Source organism: Neovison vison, chromosome 9 (assembly GCF_020171115.1).
Source record: "Neovison vison isolate M4711 chromosome 9, ASM_NN_V1, whole genome shotgun sequence".
In the NCBI taxonomy this organism is placed as follows: domain Eukaryota; kingdom Metazoa; phylum Chordata; class Mammalia; order Carnivora; family Mustelidae; genus Neogale; species Neogale vison.
The window spans coordinates 8,807,359-8,827,048 of NC_058099.1; the positions used below are offsets into that span (position 1 = coordinate 8,807,359).

At 50.5% G+C, this 19,690-nt stretch overlaps 1 protein-coding gene across 2 annotated transcripts in view; it reads right to left on the reverse strand.

Annotated features, from left to right (window-relative positions):
- Positions 1 to 19,010, reverse strand: part of MVB12B (multivesicular body subunit 12B) — a 185,150-nt gene extending 166,140 nt beyond the window's left edge. Inside the window, exons 1-2 of one of the 2 annotated variants that reach the window (XM_044264893.1) lie at positions 18,921 to 19,010; positions 5,807 to 5,929 (exon numbers count right to left, since the gene is read on the reverse strand). In XM_044264893.1, coding sequence (XP_044120828.1) covers positions 5,807 to 5,929; positions 18,921 to 18,995 — 198 coding nt within the window. In that variant the 5' untranslated portion in view covers positions 18,996 to 19,010. Of the gene's footprint in view, positions 1 to 5,806; positions 5,930 to 11,363; positions 11,541 to 18,920 lie in introns of those variants that run through there. The other variant, XM_044264894.1, reaches the window with a different exon arrangement.
- Positions 19,011 to 19,690: the final 680 nt, after the last annotated feature.

Consider the following 19,690-nt stretch of genomic DNA (forward strand, 5'->3'; position numbering starts at 1 on the left):
TGCCCAGGAAGATGCCTCGTATCATCGGGGCTCTTCCTTTCCCCACCTCTGTGCCCACCTCCCAACACTCAATCCGTCTCTTCCTGTGAAAGAGGATGTATTTGGATGCCCATGGCCTTCAGATCCACGTACGTCCTGTCTCCACGGTGACTGGTCAGGCCACTACCCTCACACCCGGCACTAGCATGAAGCCTCCAAATCCAGGCCTCACCACCCTCCCCCCCGGCCCCAGTACCCATGTCTTCCAGTTATTCCCCTCATTGCACACACCAAGTGAACTTCTGGAAACACACATCTAAGAATCTCTTCTTCTTGAAGTCCTCTGACCACCCCCATCGCCCTCAGAATAACAGGCAATACCTTTGTGCTGGGATCCGGCCTCATCCGCCCTCCCAGCCTCACCTCTGCCCTCGCCTCCGACCTTCCACCTGGTGGAACCCAACCTCCCCAGACCTCTGATTCCCAGGGCCTCACACAATAGCAGCTGCTTGACAAATATTCGTGAAACCATGCGTGAATAAAGACATGAATGAGTGATGTCAGGACCAATTTCACTAAGGAGCTACTCAAATGGGGTTTGGAAGGAGAGGTGAAATTTTACTCCAAAAGTGGGGAGGGAGGTCCAGGAATTCTGGAATTCTGGAAAAAGTAGACTCAGAGGCATGATGGTACAAAGTTTCTGCTTATTCTGAACACGAGAAAGTGAGAAGTTCAGTGAGGCCCGAGAAGAAGCTAGTAGAAGGAAGTGAGACAGGAAGATAGACGGAAACCATGTGTACCAAATGAAGGAGTCTGGTATTTGTCCTACACGGTCTCGGCTTCTCAGGGATGACAGACCTCTTGTTGGCCAGCACCACAACAAGTGTGCATGCTATCATTGGGCCCTCGCTCCCGGAAGTGTCCCTTACTGGGAGAAGTCCCAGGACGACAGGAAGTTGGGCACAAAGCCTGGGGGAGGGGGAGACTCTTGTCAATTCATCTGCTGCTCCCCACCCCATTCCTTTCATTCACTTTCACTTTAGTGAGAATAGAAACTGACAGAATGTCACCTTTCTTGAAGGTAATCAGTAATGTTTATCAAATTAAAATGTGAATACCCTGACCCAGTAATTCCAACCGATAGAATTATTCTTTGGACCTAGTAGGACATGCCAGGATACATGTGCAAGGACCTTGTTTATCGTATTAAAAACAAAAGCTGGAAACAAACTAAGTGTCCTTCAGGTGGGATTATTGGCCAAATTTTGGCACAGCCAGATAATATACTCTTTGTTCTTAAAAGGATGAGATAGATCTGTATGGATTAATATAGAGCTCCCTATGCTCACAATAGATTTTAAAAGCTAGGAGAGTATGAATAGTACCATTCCATATATATATATATATACACACACACACACACACACACACACACACACACACACATCCAGAGACTTCTGGAAATTTAAATCAGGGGAGGCCGAAAACAACAGAAAAAGCTAGCACAACCCTCCCTGAGGTAGACCTAGAGATTATTTAAGAATGACTTGATTTAGACCAGTGGTTCTCAAAGTGTGGCCCCTGGACCAGCAGCACCAACACCACCTGGGAACTGCTCAGAATGAAATTCTCAGACCCTACCCAAGACCTACTGCAGCAGTAATTCAGCATTTGGGGTTCTCCAGGAGACTGAGATGCACAAAAGCTTGAGAATACCCCCACTTGGACATCTGAAAGTAGTCACTGAGCTAACGGATCATCTGACACTTTGGGGTGACTGTGCCATAAAGACTCCAGTGTATAGGGGAAGGTTTCTCTGGAAGAGAATGGAGGAGGTCTGAGATTGGAAAGAGGAAAAAGAAAATATCTCCTCCTCTCTCCGAGACTGGGATTCAACTCTAGACATCGTTCTGGAGTAGGCAGAATGAAGGCACAGTCTGGGCAAGTAGGGGGTCAAAGGACAATGGGCCTCAGTAGCACATTCTCATAGTTGCTGAGTTTTACTTTCTCATTCCCCCCATCCTTAGAGCTCCAGAAAAGTCTCCTGGAAAGTGACTCTGGTCTCAGCTGTTCTGTGGGATACCACGGCAGGTCCCAGAAGAAGGGAGTAGAAGGGAAAGCAGTGTCCATCCTCACTCAGGCCAGAAAGGTGGAAGCAGTCACTGCAGGGTTAGCAGGGAGCTATACTCAGAGCCAAGGACAGCCTCACAGATGTCACCAATAAAAATGGCGCAGTGTGGTGGCCAGGGAGAGAGCCAGAGTCGAAGAACTCTGAACACGCTTGAGCCGGTGCCCTGGGAGAGGCTCAGAAAACGCTGGAGGACAGACACTTGGCAGGTGTCAGGGTAGAGAAGAAAGGGAGGGAATTCCAGAACTAAGTAGGAGTAAGTCTATGTTGTCGTAACCTGGAATTTAGCAAGAAAGGTGGACAAGTCTAGAAAGCGGGATCTGACAGAAACAATGTCTGTTAGGACTACCCTTCCCAGCCAGCACTTACCACAATTTTGTTTTACATTTATTTGTGTGACCATTTAATTCTCTTCCTCTCCCTCTGGACTGTCAGCCTCGTGAAGGCTGAACACTGGATGTTTTCACTCACCACTGTGTCCCCAGTTCCACGTAGTATTTACTCACAAAACAGGTTGGATAAATAAACAATTTAAGTTAAAATGCTCTTAAACATTCGATTATTCTTTCTTTGTGTTGTTGACTTTTTCTTTTGTTAGTTTTTGTCCAAATAACATATTGTCATAGGAAAGCATATGACCAAAAAGCATATTATCAAAGGAGGCTATTTCTGTTATAGAGAGAGTTGCATCATGAATTCGGTGTGGAGGCTTTAGTCTCTCAGTTGTAAGCACTTGTTTAGAGAGCAAAAGGCTATAAAAGTTAGGATGTATTAAGATGTATTTCACCAAAAATACATAAAAATACACCCACACTGGCCGTCAGTAATGGCCGGCCTGATGCTGCTGTATCCCAGAGTGATGTGAAAGTCAAAGATTAATTCTGCCCCGAAGAGTTTTAGCATGAAGTGCTTCCAGGGCATTATGATTCGCTGAAAACTGACCGTCCGCATATGACAGAGCAGCAGGTACTACCTTCAGCAACTGCCAGGTGCCCACCACACAGAGTCAGTGCACGGGTGCGGTGATGTCACAAGGACACACGTGACCATCAGCCTTCTGATGACAAGGAGGATCATCACCAGTCACTCTGAGATCTGAGAGTGTGGCAGTGGAACAGAAAAGGCAAGCTATTTCACAGAGGACTGCAGAAATACGGACAATAGTTTGAGAAGTTTAGCAAATAATGCCCAGCCCCTTACCCTAAGAAGCTTCCCCTGACCTAGAGAGAAAAGTTACTAAATTAAATTTTATAAACACACATCTGGCATCTTTGGCTTCAAACAAGCCACAAGGCATGCGGCCGTGCCACTCAGGGTCAGCAGTCCATCTGTGCCAAGCTCTCGGGGCTGTGTGGTCACAGTACGGACCATACTCTACGCACAGGAGGGATTAATCCTGCCGCAGATGTGACAGGCGGAGGGGGGTCTCACCACAATCCCCGGCAGGCTCCCTCGGGCACTGCAGTTCAGTCTAAGCATCTCGGAAGCCCGCCACCATAAAATGCCTTACATTTCGGTTTGGAGGTTGACGTTCTATGAAACTCTCGATAAAAGGAATAGGAAGTGACTCTCTTCCCCCCGCCCCTTGCCCATTCCCCTTGAACTCAGGGTCAGACCTCTAGGGATCCTATGTAAGAACAACCCAACGGTCAGTACGAAGAGACGTTTCCCAGCCCTCTCCCTGAAAGGGCTTTCAGAGGGAGCTCGGACACTCTCCATCTCTGCGGGAGGGGGCTGGGTAATTGCCGGGCTGACCCTCGGGAGCCTCTTGCCCTGCTCACCTTTCACTATAATGCGTGGTACAGCATAATCATGAAATGTGCTTATTAATTTTACTCATTTGACACTGCGCTCTTCTGCCCTGAGCTAGATGTTAGGAGAAAATGATAGGGATAGATTCTGCTCCTGTCAGACTTACCAAGACTTTCAGAAAACCAGACTATCAAAGGCCATCTGCCACCCACTAGCCAAGCTTTCAGGATGACCTCAAAGGTACAAGCGGGATGTTAAAGACACAGATCAACAAAGGGGAACAGCAAGAAGACGTGGAGAGCCGTGCCCTGGGCGTGAGCCCCCCGCACGAACCCTCCCGGGAGAGCAACCCCTGAGCCGGTCCTCCCGGAGATCGTGGGCGCTGGGCCCCTGCCCTGATTCATGACTGGCTGCTTCATATCTAATTCATCAAAAGACACTTTGGCTTCTCAAATCAGGAACATTTTTATTAGCTTCCCCAAGAGTTTTATGGCACAAAGCCATATCTAATGATTCTATTTTATGGTAAGTTATACATTCAAACAGTGCTTTGAAGTCAGACAGCAGGTAAGACTCAAATCTTTGTCAAAAAAGATTCCCTTGTCCTTTCACTTTTAAAATGTTTATAAGCTTTCAAACAGTTGGGAAAGTGATGTGGAGCATTTTAACGGGCTTCTCCTTCCCTGCACAGGACCCGGCGCAGGCTGAGCTAATGGGTACCAAAGAGTTCTCAATGGGGCTTGCTTTTGCCCCTCTGTCCTCTCCACCTTGGGACATCTGGCAAAGTCTGCCCACATTTTGGGTTGCCATGGTTGGGGGAGGGGAGGTTAATGCTACTAGGGTCTAGTAGGTAGAGGCCAGGGATGTTGCTAAGCATCCTACATGTGAGGCACAGTCCCAACACAGGATTATCTTATTATCTGGCCCAAAACGTCACGAGTGTTCAGGTTGAGGAACCAGGCCTGAGGGCTTCTTCTGGACCAGGCACTGGATCCCTCCCACCCCTGGGACATCAGATGCTAATCTAGTCATGGTGGCAGGTTTTCAGTGCTGGCTAATGAGCCTTGTATTCTTTTAATTCTTACACATTCTTGATGCACATTTCCAACAAACAATAATAAAATGCTGTCTCAAACAAAATGAGGAAAGTGAAAATAAGACCAGCTCAGAATCTCAGGACATGGGACCACAGTCACTGCTAATACAACCCTCCTAATGTCACTCTGCACCTCTGACCCAAATCCCAGTTTATCTATTGAAACAACAAAATAACAATTCCAGCCATCAGTGCTACGGAACAGGAGCACAGACGCCTGCTGAAGAGCAAAGCCAGTGCTCTGCTAACCTGCGCAGGTGTGATCGGTCAGAGCGGTGGACCTGGAAGGGGCCCGGGTCCCGATTCGCCACTCCCAAGGACTAGGCTTCTGTCACTCCGCCTGTCAGAACTTGGGTTCTCTTAATCAGCAAAGGAGAGATAAAGCTACTTGTCCTCCTACCCTTCCAGGGAACCGTGAGAGCCAAATGAGTTCGCAGGTAGGAAACTGCTCTGCAAACTGTAAAGAGCTATAGAAATGTATGCGACACACCAGTGACACACACGCAGGAAAACCTATGCCAAGGATCTTTCAGACTCTGGCAAAGTCTGATCCTGTTCTGGATCCTGTTCACGAAATCTCACAACAGAAGTGATTTTAGAAATCAACAGAGCCAACGGTTTAGATTTACAGAAGGTGAAAACGGCCATCACAGAGATCAAGGCCAGGTAACAGCCCAGGTGGACCCAGGTCCTCTGACTCCCAACACAGGACACTCCCCACACCTTCCCACTGGTGACGCTTTCACTCCCTGTTCAAGTTCCCGGAGGGAAGGATCACATTTACACATAAGGCTCGGGGGCTCCTGAGCACAGGGAATAAACATTGGTTGAATCAGTGGATCTGGACTTACTACATCATAGCCTGTTGGGGCTCGGTTCCGAGAAGCCACCACCCCCACTCCTGTGATGGGATCCATCGATGTCTCTGGCAAAGCTTCTGAAAGGTCTTTGACTTCAGGCATGGTGGATTGGTCCTGGTTCCGAAAAGAATAAAGACAGCACAAAATTCAAACTGACCATTTAAAGTGAACGATACAAAGTCTCAAACACATAAAACCAGAATCTTGGGGCAAATATCCTGAGCTTAGTTCCATGTACCTGAACTGGCTAACGGAGCCCTGAGCTTTCCTGACCCTTTCCTCAGATCAAGAGCTCAAGTCATCTCTGACCCCTGCTCTGTCATGTTGGCTCTGAACACTGGGCTAACGTAGTTAATGGGGGCCTGTCCCTACTTAGAGAGGTAACTTGGACTCAACCCCCAAAGCAAACCATTCTTAACTCTCTCAACAAGCTGCCTGACTTCTGAACAGATACCCGTAGCTTCTCTGGGGAGAAAGCAGACACAGCTGAACTAACACAACTGTCCACTTATCTTCCTTACAAGATCTCGTTTGGAGGTGCAGACTTCCAAATCTATACCCTCTCACACAACTAAGCATGGACTGTTCAGTAGGCAGAGCTTTGTAAACACGTGGAAGAAAGTGATCTGGGAATGGAGGCAAAGGAATGGCATTCAAGTCCAGGCTCCATGGCTTACTGGCTGGTGACTTTGAGCAAGCAAGAGGTCATGATTCTGACAGTCACAGAGTTGCCGTGAGATCTAAGGGAGTCACATGAACGAAGGGCCTGGAGGAGTCCCTGGCACAGAGTAGGCACTCAACAAAAAGCAGATGAGACTGGCAGGTCTGGGGCACACAGGTTCAGAGCAAGTGGCCAGAAATGTGGTAGATGCCATTCCTGGGAGGCCTGGCGTGCCTTTGTTGCGTTTAATCCCACAGGTCATGTGGGTACTTACTCAAAGCTAAACACTAACAATGACCATAATTCTTGCTGGGCACTTTGGGAGAAAGGGAGGGGAAATGGAATTATTATTCTGCTGCTGACTGCCTCTTGATGTGACCAGAGGAGACAAGGAGAATATAGAGAACACTGGGTCTGGGCAGCTGGAGTGGCAGTGCACCAGAAAGCAAATAAAAGAGGTAACACCTTATGTAAATGACTTTTAGTACTTTTAAAAGGACAAGGAGTGAAAAAGAGCAAGTTAAATTCCACCTCCTTCTGCAGCAATTAAATTCCACCAGCTGTAGGTCTACCAGATCTCTCGAAGCTGGTTACTGCTTCTCAAACAAACCAGACACCCTGCCTAACTAGGCAGGGAGAGGAAATAATCTTAGTTCTCAGCCTAGAATCAGAAAAGGCAGAGGCTCTTAAAAATGACTGCAGCCTTCTAAATGGGAACAATCAGAATGCTATATGCAAGTCACCCTTGTAATCAGTGTCCCCTGAAGCCCACAAAAGGTTCCGGAAACAGACTCATCAATGAAATTGAGCCAAGTTTCCAATCAAGCCCAGGAAGCCCCTGGCAGCAGCCACACTCTCAACTTCTGTTCATGACCAAAGCCAAACTAAGTTGTGGTTTACTTAATCCTACTGAAAACGAGCTTCTGGAAGCCCAGGGCATGCCACACCATGGCATCATTTTCTGTTTTTTCAAATTTCATTTACCAGGCAGGTTTATATAAAGCACCAGGATCGGTGATTCCTGCACAAAGTAGGCAGGAAGTAAGTATTTATTCAATCAATAGGCATGCATGCCCCCCAATAAAGAAGGTTTAGCATTAAATATCTCCATCGGCCCAGTCCAAAGCAAACACTAATCAAAAAGTATCGTCACTTGGAAAATCCCATAGTATTGGTAGCATGAAAACAAGACTGCTGCAATTTGAAAAATGGGTACTTGCTGCTATTGGTTACCAAAACGCTTTGCAATTAACAACTCATTAACAGAATGTACAAATTCTGCCAGTGCTAAAATACCATGCTGTGACTTTAACAAAGAACATCCGAGGTTTTTTTAATTATTTTTAAAAATTTTTTATTTTTTTATTAACATATAACATATTATTAGCCCCAGGGGTACAGGTCTGTGAATCGCCAGGTTTACATACTTCACAGCACTCACAATAGCACGTACCTTCCCCAGTGTCCATAACCCCACCACCCTATTATTATTATTATTATTATTATTAAGATAGTACCGCCTCTACTATGTGAGAGAAAGACAGAAGGCAAGCATGGGAACAAATAAGAACTATTTTATTTGCTGACAGATTCCCGTCCCCAGACCACGGCGTCCTCGTGAGGCGCGGGTGACAGCGGCTCTCCCCTCCCGAAGCCGGTGGTCAAGGGCAGTGGGGGCCCCAGCTTCCAGGAACCCCGCCGCTCCCAGGAACCCCGCCGCTCCCACAATGCACCGGGGAGGCAGCCCAGGCGCAGGTTCCAAGATGGCGGCGGGCTGCCTCCGGCTGAGGCAGACAAAGGAGCCGGCGGCCTGTGCCGATTCGTGCACGGTCGCAGCCCAGCCTGCAGTCGGGAGGATGCGACAGCGGAGCATGAGCACAGAGCATCTCGCATGCACGCCTCCTTCTTCCCTTTCCCCCCCAGCTGCTGTACCCTGGGGATCAAGGCAGCCTTTGTGAAATACAGACAAATGACTCCTCGCGGCGCGGGGCCGGGGCCGGCTCGGCGGTGGAGGAAGCCCCACCACCAGCAAAGGAAGCTTTTAATGAGAAACGCCCAAGATATCCATGGCAGAGGCAATCACTCAAAGCAGCTTGCCCTGAATTACATATTTTCTGACTGCAAATTACTTTTAACAGCGTCTCTACCGTCACTTCAATTGACCTTCCTAACAAAAGGCCATTTATTAACTAGCACTCCACGTTTCCCGGGCTGTGTGGAGCCTCGAGCCAGAAGGGATGGCACCGCCGAGTACTCAGCTGCCCAGGGTCACAGGCCAGGCCTCTGAGAGGGGAGAAGAGGCCATTAATGCAAGCCTGCAGAGCAGATCTGCCGGGGAGGGGAGCTGGGGGAGCGGGCTGTTTAAGACCAACATTAACCTGTCTGGCAAGAGGCAATGCTGGTCTAATACATAAAACACCAAGGCCTACTTGCAGCAAGCCCTGGCTGCATCCTCAGCAGCTCTGCAGCCGAGTGAGGGAGAGACCCACCTCTATCTCAAAATCCTAACCGCACGCAGACACACTAACACACCTGTGCTGCGTCTGCAGAGTGCTTTGCAATTCTCAAAAAGCTTTCTCAGTCACCCTTCTTGACTGATGATCACACCAAACCTGGAAGGTAGCTGGGTCTTATTGCCCCGATTTTGGAGGAAAAAAGAAAACTGAGGCCCAGAGTTGTCAGCCGCTGCGCAACTGGCCACCGGACCTTTCGTCCTCCTTCCCAGGTCTAATCCGCTTTCCATGACTCTGTGCCTGGAGACCAACATCCCATCTGATACCCAACTGAGAAAGCAGTTTCAACACTAATTATATTTAAAAATGCCAAAGCTCTTCTTTCTCTAGCTATAGCCCAATAAGTGAAGCAAGGGGGAGAAAAGTACAGAAAGATAAAAGTAACATGGGATTAATTTTCCTCACACCTCAGTTTCAAGATTCAACATTTCCCTCATAAATAATTTACAACAATAAAAATGAGCTAAGGCCATGTTTGTGTAGGACGGAGGTAAATTTAGGCCTAATGAGGGAGATCCGAGCGCCGCACAGGAGGGAATAGGTTGATGTATAGCACTGTATACGCACAATCGACAGCACACAGGGGCTCCATTACCAAGTGGAAGTCGTGAGGCCCGCCAGGAGGAGGGGGGGCCAATTTAAGGAAACTTCTACCATCCCAGCTGCGGCTGCAAGGGAGTCTGCAAGAGTCTCCACAGAGAGACCCAAAAGTTGACCAGGATTTTAGATGACAAGACAATGGGGGCTGAGATTTCTCAGAACTATAAAATTGAACCAACCTGAAATTAAGCCAGTTCTCAGGAAATGCCAGGTGAGGAATCAAGGTGGTGTGGCGCCTGGGAGGCATGTCTGCTCGTGGGCACATGGAGAGTGCAGTGGCAACAATGATCTTGAGCTGGTCCTCCTCATTTAACCTTGTAGGTTATCCGGCCCCAGTTGCCATCCCAGTCTCTATCCTGGGTGCATGGCCAGGCTCCACTATATCATTTCTGAGGCTGGGGGTTGCTATTCCTATGTCTGCCCCGAGAGAATTTCTCTGCCAGGCAGGAGAGTATGTACGAATGTGCTGTGGGGGGTGTGAGTATGTGTGTGTATGTGTATGTGTGTGTGTGTGTGTTGCATGTACATACTGGGGCAACAAAGATTCAGATAGAGTGAGGTATGTTTCCAGGCCAGGAGGATTTTTCCCATGTCATGCTCGATGAATACTATGCAACAAGGCTGGGGAGGAGAAAAACCGCCTCCTGCTTCTGCAACAGGGCCTGGGGAAGGCCCCAGCGCCCAGCCCTGCAGCACCTTGGCAATGCTGTCATCCCAGGTTCACAGAGAAATGAACTTTAACTATAAAGCCTCTCATACAGACAGCACACTACTCCCTTGTAGCTGATCAAAGAATTACTACAACAGTGTGCTTAATCCCTAAAAGTCAGCAGTGCTGGGCTTAACTGATGCTGAATATTGTTTCAGAATCAAAGGCGTGCCTCCCGGCCCCAGTCTGGGAGAAAACTAAGCTACTGTATCACAGTTGAAAACTCAGGGGAACTTTGATATCATCTCTGTTTAATTTCCCCGGCCCTGTGAGCCTGGGGTTTATCTCGTTTTATCAACTCCTGTACTGAAATCAAAACCCAACTAACAGAGCTCAGACCTCTCTCCACCGAGGCCCTTCCAGCAGCAGGGTGGATCGGGGGGCAACAACTGCAGGGGGGCAGGGGGCGTGCCATCAAAGGAGGCGCAGCAGGAACCCAGACTCGGCCTCCCCACTGCGGTGAGGAAGGCCGGCTCAGAAGCAGCGCCAGGGCTGCCCACCAAGGGCTGAAGGCGTGACTCGCACACAACTTTTGAGAAGAGTAATTTCAAAGTATGGGGGGGTAGGTTAAATTGGGCTACTGTAATTGAAATGACAAAACCAGTGGATTAATTAAGTCCCTACAGAAGGATGAACTTGCAATCCGTTTGCTTGAAAGCCAAAGTCAAGGGCACAAAAGACATAAACTGTCTGCCCACATCCACCAACTTGTGGGGCTGGGGGAAGAGCCGTGGGTAAATATTTCACTTGCCGTAGAAACCTGACCAATAGCCGGGGGTGGAGGCTGAGAACTGGCTGTGTCCGCCATGAGAGCTGCTGCTGTACCCATCGTGGGGCAGCTCTTTGCCTGTCTCCCAGCAGCAGCGGTGGTCTGCAAGAATCCATGCCCCCTTTGGCCCCATGATTACTGTCACCTTTTTGCCTACAAATCTTTAGCAGGTATGGAAGGACACGGCCCCGTTCCCACTAGAGGGAGGCCATGGCCAGGCTTCACCAATGCACACCACCACACACACAAACACACAGACCGGGCTGCCTGTGTGCAGGTAAGGTGCAGAGACCTACCTCCTCGGGAGATGGCAGGCCATGGCTTGAGGCCATGTAGCACCCGAGTGAGTGGCCAGCAGGCTCCTGGAGCTACTCACGGAGGACAGTGCCCAGGCGGAGAGGCGTCCGCTGTGGAACCTCAGAATGGCATCCTGGGGCCTCCTGCACTTGGTCTGGACCACTCTCCCCGTCAGAAGCCAAATAACTCTGACAAACACTGTTGAGTATGGTCAGGTGGCCACAGACCAGAGGCTGCTGGGAAGGCTGCTAAGATATTAGGAAACTAAAGCAAATATTTTTCTAAGCTCTCCTAGATCACAAAGAATTTTCCAGCTAGGGAACTAACAATGGCGAGCACTTCCTTTTCTCCAGTAAAGGCCTGTTACTTCTAATAAAAGAATCTGGTGTATAAACGCACCCATTCTATCTGACCGATGCAGAGATTTCTATTAACCATTTGTATACCAAGCAGATTTTCCACAAATCATGTGATACAGGCCTAGAGTTCATGTTGCTGCCGCGCATATGGTGCAAGGCTAGATCCCAGAGTTCATTCTCCAAAAATAAATCCAGGATCAAGTTTTATGGCCCTGCGGTAGCCAAAGTCCTGCCCCTTACAGGCCAGACTCTCCACAGCCAGGGAACCTAGTGCTGGGGAGTGGGGCGGGGGTGGGGGGCGATCTCCAGAACACTGTGCCCACTGTTCCCCCACCTGCCCCCAAACACTGTAAAAGGGGGTCAGCCCTGCCCCTTCCCATCAAGTCTCGGTGCCATATGTCCCTGGCAGAGAAGGAAGTAGGAGAACCCCACAGAAGGCAGGTGCTCTAAAAATGGACCCAAAAGGACCCAGGAGACGTGCTCTCTTGATGTTCAGTGACATAAGGTAAGTCACACCCTTACCCCGGTTTACAGAGTAAAAATGCCAATATGGTGCCTCAGCACCAAGCAAATGGGCCGTCGGGTGGGAAATCATCAGAACACCTGGTTCAGGTCAGCCAGGCATCTCATCCCTACCACCGTCCTCTCCAGCTTTCATAGGGGTCTTGAGAATTTCTTTTCATATATTTTTGGCATCTAATTTTTCTACCTGTATGCTGATGACTTCCAAAATACCCCGACTGCCCTGACTTTTCTCCTGAGACTCAGAGGTGTGCATATAGTGTCCTGCTGGCTACTGCCAGCCTGTGTCCTGGCTGAACATGTCCTCCTTCCCCTGAAGCATCTCCCACATTTCCAGTACCTTGCGGGACCTGGCACATAGCAATAAGCCCACAAATATTTACAGGGAGCCTTTGTGTAAGCAGCGAGGGAGACTTCGCAATGACAATGATGGACAATGCAACACTGGGGAGCAGGGACTCAAACAGGAGCAAGTGTGAGGCATCTGCAGAGTGTGTTAAAAGAGACTCTTGAACCCACTCCCAGAGACACAGATTCAGTAAGTGTAGGATGGGGCCCGAGAAGCTGCATTTCTAACAAGCTCCAGGTGACGGCCAAACAGCTGGTCCACAGTCTGAACTCGGAGTACAAGACAGCAGGTGCTCGTTAGATGTTTGATGAATGAATGAACAGAAACAAAAACCTGAGTGTAATTATCCATGGGGACTAGCCTCCGAATGAATCCTTCAGTCTCTCCCTCCCCAAACAGGTCAGCCCAGAGCACCCAGCTCCTCCCCTACGACACCCACCCCACCATTCAAAATCCAGGTCACATTCTCCCCAAACCTTCCCCGACTGCCTAGCCACACAGCTGCTGTCACGGAGAAGCCCTGCGTGTCACCAAGGACGTGGTCTTAGCATACGTATGCACACACAGAAACACACAGCCTTGCCTCTCAGAAGGTTAAAGCGCCCTTGCCCCAGGAGAACAGTGGTTGTTCAAAGGTGTTATGTCCACCCAGTGCCTGGCCCACAGTGGGTGCTCAATAAATGGATATGGGGGGGGTAGATGGAAGGAAGGAAGGAGCAAGTTCCCATCATCCTTTCAAAACTGCCCCTCTTTCACTGGATTAGGAAGGGCACACAAAGCATCAAAGGCAACAGCAAGAACAGCCCTGTGGAACCCTTACAATGATAGCACCAGGCTGGGCATCCAGGAGCCCAGGGCAAACACTACAATTCTGGGGACAGGCAGGCTGCAGAGGAGGGGAGGCGGGATGGCAGCACTGCAGCAGCTCCAGAAGTGATTATGACTTAGTCCAAGCAGCTGGGTGACAGCCTGGCAGAGGCCAGGGGGTCTCCAAGCTAGCTGCACAGAAGACTCCACTAAGGAGTTGGTAAAAACCACCGCTGCCCATTCCAATCCCCCAGGCTGTGATTTAACTGGTCTGGGCCTGGGCCGAGACCAGATAATGCATGGCCTAGGCCAAGTGCTACTGTGAGACAATGAAAAAGACATGGCCACCCCCTGTGGCGTTCCTAGGCAGGGAAACATCCTAAAGAAAGGGGCTGCCCGAGAGGGTACACTTCCTTCTGCCCGGTGAGTCATGGAGATGGGAGGGAAGAGCAGGCGGTCGGTCAGGCTGGCCTCCTGGAAAGACAGAGGGTGCGGAGTAGGGAAGGTACTGTAGGCAGGAGAGGCCAGGTCAGCAGTGGTGTGAATGAACGCAGACCACTGGGGGAACTGTGGCAAGCAGATGGGCTCTGAAACGAGCTTATGAAATGCTTAAACAAACAAACAAATAAAACAGTTAAAAACCTGTCTGCATTTCTCTGCTATTTCTAAGTTCTACGCAATGACACAGAGCTTCAGGAAGGAAGGAAGATTCGCAAGTCTTTCATTTGTATTTCCTCTCCTGTAACTGAATGCTTCTCGAACCCATGCCACTTCCTGCAGAAAGCCATGGGCCTTGGCATTTGCTTGGTGGGGGACTGGGAAGTGAAGCAGAGGAACGGACAGGGCGACGTTCTGCAGACGGACCAGAGCCCGAATCCCAGCTCTTGCACTATGTACAGCGGTATGACTGGGCTCAAGTTTTCATCCCCCTAAAACTGGAATAATAATAATATTTCCTCTACAGGGTGATATAGTGTAAAGAACTTGTAGAACTTCCATCAAAAGAAACAACTGACAGAACAAAATGGACCACCTATGAAATAGAAGAAAATATTTCCAAATCACATATCCGCTCAGGGGTTAAAATCCAAATCTATAAAGAACTCCTACAACTTAACAACAATAACAAAAAACAAACACTTGATTTAAAAACAAATGGGCAAAGGACTTGAGTAGACACTTCTCCAAAGATGATATACAAATGGCTAATAAGCATATGAAAAGATGTGCAGTCACTAGGGAAATGCAAACCAAAATCACAATGAGCTGTCATCTCCTACCCTTGGGATGGCCACTATCAAAAGTCAAAAAATTAGTGTTGGCGAGGATTAGAAAACTGGAACTCTGGTGCACTGTTTTTGGAAATGGAAAAGCAGCCACTGTGGAAAACAGTATAGGGATTTCTCAAAATATTAAAAATAGAATTACTATAGGGTCTGGCAATTCCACTTCTGGGTATGTACCCAAAGAGTTGAAAACGGGGTCTTGAAAAGACATTTGTATCTCCGTGTTCACAATGGCATTATTCACAAGAGCCAAAAGGTGGAAGTAACCCAACTGTCCAGAGATACGGGTAAGCAAAATGGGTATATATATGCAGTGAATATTATTTGGCTTAAAAAGGAAATTCTGGCACATACTATAACGTGAGTGAACCCTGAAGACATTATGTGGAGTGAAATAAGCCAGTCATAGAAAGACAGATACTATATAATTCCACATATGTGAGGCCCCTAGATCAGTCAAATTCATAGAAACAGAAAGTAGCATGGTGGCTGCCAGAGCTGGGGGAGGGGAAATGGAAGCTGTTTAATAAGTAGAGTGTTTTGCAAGATGGGAAAGTTCCAGAGATTAGCTGCATGACAATGTGAATGTCCTTAATGCCACTGATTTGTACACTTGAAAACGATTAGGGTGGTACATTTTATGTGCTGTACGTTTTGCAATTTAAAAATGGCATCTACAAGTGTGGTTTTCAAGTTTCAGTCAGTAGAAGTACAACCCAAGATCCTTATTAAACACAGAGACTCCGGGGCCCCTTCCCCCAGATATTCTGATTGAAGGTCTGGGTGGGAGGTCCTGGAATCTGCATTTTCATAAACATCTCAGGGCTATTTAGCACACTAAGAATTCGTGTATTTTGCTCTGGTTCTAAAAGGTCAAGGAATATTCTTCTGAATATTTTGCTTTGCTGATCAGTATCTGTTTAAAACATACACACACGCTATGCCTGTGTGTGTGTGTGTGTGTGTGTGTGTCTAGAAAGCTCTCCTGTTGATTCTAGCCACAGCCCAACAAGATGGTCCTCTGATTCTCAGGGAAGTAGCAGCTACAAAGCTTGAGTATGTGACCCCACAGCTCCAGGCCCATGGGCCTCTCACATTTCAGCCTGCACAAGCTCCACATCTCACCAGAAGTGTGTCAGGTAAACCAAACACACGCCCACAGGATGTCCCCAACAAGGGAGGGAATGTCAAGTACAGCCTGCAGGGGCCCTGCCTCCCACGGAGCAGAGCCGAGGAGTGCTAACCCAGGCGACCCCACCACAAACAGCGCGGACGATGCAGGGAAACCACAATTCTCAAGGGCAGCGGCAAGCAGAAGGCCAAGGAGAGCCAGTGGGGCCAGTAAAACGCTGGCCAGGGAGGGGCTCAGAGAGAGCAACAACAGCTTGTGACAGAGGCAGCCCATTCAAGGACCCCAGGCCTCCCCTCCCACAACCCAACCAGCAAAGGAAACTCTGCTCATTCAACCGCAACCAACTAAATACAGTGTTCTCGGCCCACCACACCAGCCATGTAGTCATTTGTTATCTTCATCATCATAATAGCACCTTTGACATTTCCCATGCTTGGCTCCAACTCCATCATGACTTTCCTGTGGGGCAAAGGACGTCGCTCTTTGAGTGTGAAGCAGGGAGCACTTCTGACCTGCTAAAGCAGAGGGGCCCATGACTTTTGGATTCAGACTCCCCCAGAAGCAGATGTGCCATGAAACTAATAGCAAGGAACCTTTGGTCACTCTCCACCCCTCACCCCTTCCAAGGTCCCGAGAGGGAGGACCCAGCAATGTGTTCACAGGGTTGAGTGGTTTTGTAAAGTGTACAAAAGCAAGACATTCTTGTTTTCTTTTTCTTCTAACCCCTCCGCACTCCAAACTGTCTAACCCAGATAACCAAGGTCTGCCTCTGGCTTCCACCTAAATTTGGTACGGACTCCCCCACACCCTCTGCAGAGCCACATGCACTCACATACAGCTCACGCAGCCTTATGGGCTAGGTTATATTCTTAAGCCACTTCTACATAGAAGGAAGTCGGGATGCAGAAAGGTTCCCCAAGGGGCGCCTGGGTGGCTCAGATGGGTAAGCATCTGCCTTCGGCTCAGATCATGATCTCCAGGTCCTGGGATCGAGCCTTGTTTCGGGCTCCCAGCTCAGTGAGTCTGCTTCTCCCTCTGCCTACCCCCCTGTTTGTGTTCTCTCTCTCTCTCAAATGAATAAATAAAATATTTTTTTAAAAAGGAAGAAAGAAAGTTTCCATGAAGTTCCATGACCTGCCTGGGGTCACTGCGATTGCAGGAAGTAGAATGAGATTCAAATCCAAACCCCTATATCCGATATCCGAGCCTTATGTTCTTCTTACTGTATCATCCCCTCCTGGTTATCCTCAGGAGAGCTAAATAATAACCCAAAACAGAAACACACTCTAAAGAAAAGGTAAAAATGAAGTTACTCTTCTGATTAATGTTAACAAACACTTAATGATAAGCACTAACTTCTACTGACCACTTGCCCTATGGCAGATGCAGAGCTAAATGCTTCTCTTGCAATATTTCATTCACTGCTCACCATAATCCTATAAAATAGATATTAGCCTCACTCTACAGATGAGGAAACTGAGGCTCAGAAAATTTCATTCATTTACACAAGAACACACAGTATAAGTAGGAAAGCCAAAGATTCAGCTGAGGTCTAATTCTAAAAAGTCCTTGCATTTAACCATGGTGCACTGTTCCTGGAAGTTGGAAAGCCCGCCAGTGGGATGGAGGCAGGCAGGGAAATGTCTTCAGCATAAATCAGGAGTGTGGCCTAAAAGCTAGGAGGAAGGAACGAAAACTGTTGATCAGAAAAGATGATTCTGGGGTCAAATGAACCAATCAACTGCTTTACATGGGTCTTGATGCCCAGATCCCAGCAGAGGTCCCATCCGTCGGAGGCCCCATTTAAATAGTCTCTGCACAGTCCAATATCTCAAAGTGCCACAATAATTTCCAGTGAGCAAGAAAGGTGTCTCCTGTGTCCTGTAACTAAACTTGAGTACCCTGAGCTTCTTGGTTTGTCTGCGTTTCTGCAGAGCTTACCCCTAACTTTTCTAAGGCTTCTCTGGTATGGCTGATAAGACTTTTTGCATGCCCTCCCCCCGCCCAATTAAAATGAGATGGGATCCAGCCAGCTGTCGAGAATGGTACAATGAGATTACACTGAGAAGGAACCACCAGAGACAAAAGCCCTTAAAGAGTCACTGGCCTGTTGTGGCTTTTGTGGCAGAAATCTGAGTGGGCGCTGGTTCTTGGGTGGGGGCAGGGAACAGAGAAGGGGCAACAGACGTTTGCCTTTTGCCTTCCTGGGGCCTTCCTCTGTTCCCTGCTGAAGAGGCTGCTGGGAGGGGACAGAAGAGTCACATCTTTAGTAGTCAGAAAGGCTGATAATTTCGGAAGAGTTGTCTGTTGGTAACAAAGAGGACAAAGATGCTCACGGGTCTGCCCTCTTCACCTGGGCCTGTTGCTGGGGATCTGCTGTCCCCTGGTGCTCAGCCATAGCTCTTATCCCAGCCCCTGCCCCTGGGCCTCACTTAGGCTGCAGTCCTTATGGGGTGCTCACCAACACACCCACCTCACTTCCAGGATGTGTGCTCTGGGTCTTGAGTGTCCACGCTGGGCACCTCACCTTTAGACAGGTGCCCTGGCATTTGGGTGTCCTCTCTACTGTGCCCAGGTCACAGATGAGGCAGCACCTCAGATGATGCTCAAGGCTCAGGTGCAAGCTGGTCTGCACCCACGTGATCACAGAGAGCTGGACCCCAGGCTGGGCCAGTGAAACGACTGTCCCCAGTCTGGCAGGTGGCCGCAGCGGCCTGGGCACAGGTGGGCTGCCCCACCGCCTACCCGGGAGGGGGTGGTTCTCGGGGACCCTCACCTGTCCGGCCCGGGGTGGGGTCGGGGGGGGGTGCACTGCTGGCGTTCGGGTCCCTGAGCTCCCACCCGCCTGCCCACCGCAAGGCCAAGCCGGTGTTGGAGAAGCCGCGGCGCACGCGGGCTCTGGTAGAGGCCGCCGGGCCTGTCCCCGCGGCGGGCCGGGCACCGAGCCCGCAGGCCTCGGCGCGGCCCGGCTCCGCCCGCCCGCCCGCCCCTCGGCCCGGGGCCCGCGCCCGCCCGCCCGCCCGCCTGCCTGCCTGCGCCGCGGCTGCAGGGCCGGCTCGACCGAGCCTCCGCGGCGCCCGGCCCGCCCGGCCTCACTTAACTGTTCCCCGCTGGGGCGGCGGCGGCTGCGGCGGCGGCGGGTCCCGGCTCCGTCTCACGCAGAAGCAGCTTCTCATCGCCCGGGCGGCGCGGGAGGGGCCGGGCCCGGGGCCCAGGCGGCGGGGCCGGCGCCGCAGCTCGAGCGCGAGCCTCACCGGGGAGCGGCGGCGGCGGCGGCGGCAGGGGCGGGGCGCGGCCTGGCGGCGGCGGCGGCGGCGGCGGCAACGACGGCGGCGGCTCCCTCGGCGGGCCGCGCTCCGGGCCTCCCGGCTCTGGCGCTGGCTCCGGGGGAGGCGCCGGGCGCCCGAGGCTGGCTCCGGCGGGAGGAGGGAGCGGGAGCCCTCGCGTCCGGAGCCCGCGCCGCCGCCCCGGCCGGCACCCCGCCTCCCCTCCGCGGCCTCCCTCAAGGCTCAGCCCGCTAGCCCCCCGGCCCGACCTCCCCGAGCCCGCGGGCGGCCCCCAGCCCGGCCTCCGAGCCCCGGGAGCCGCCGGCCTCTTAGAGTCTGGGCACTAGTTATCCCCTCCGCCAAGTTGGTCTCTTGCAGGGCCCTGCAGCCCACTCGGCTCTCTTAGGCCGCACTGAATCAGCCCTTCCGCACAGCCTAAGAACCCTGGACGCCCCCGGCCTCAACACACACACACACACACACACACACACACACACACACACACACGCCCCCGGGGCCTCAACACACACACACACACAAACACACACACGCCCCCGGGCCTCAACACACACACACCCCCAGGCCTCAACACACACACACACAGG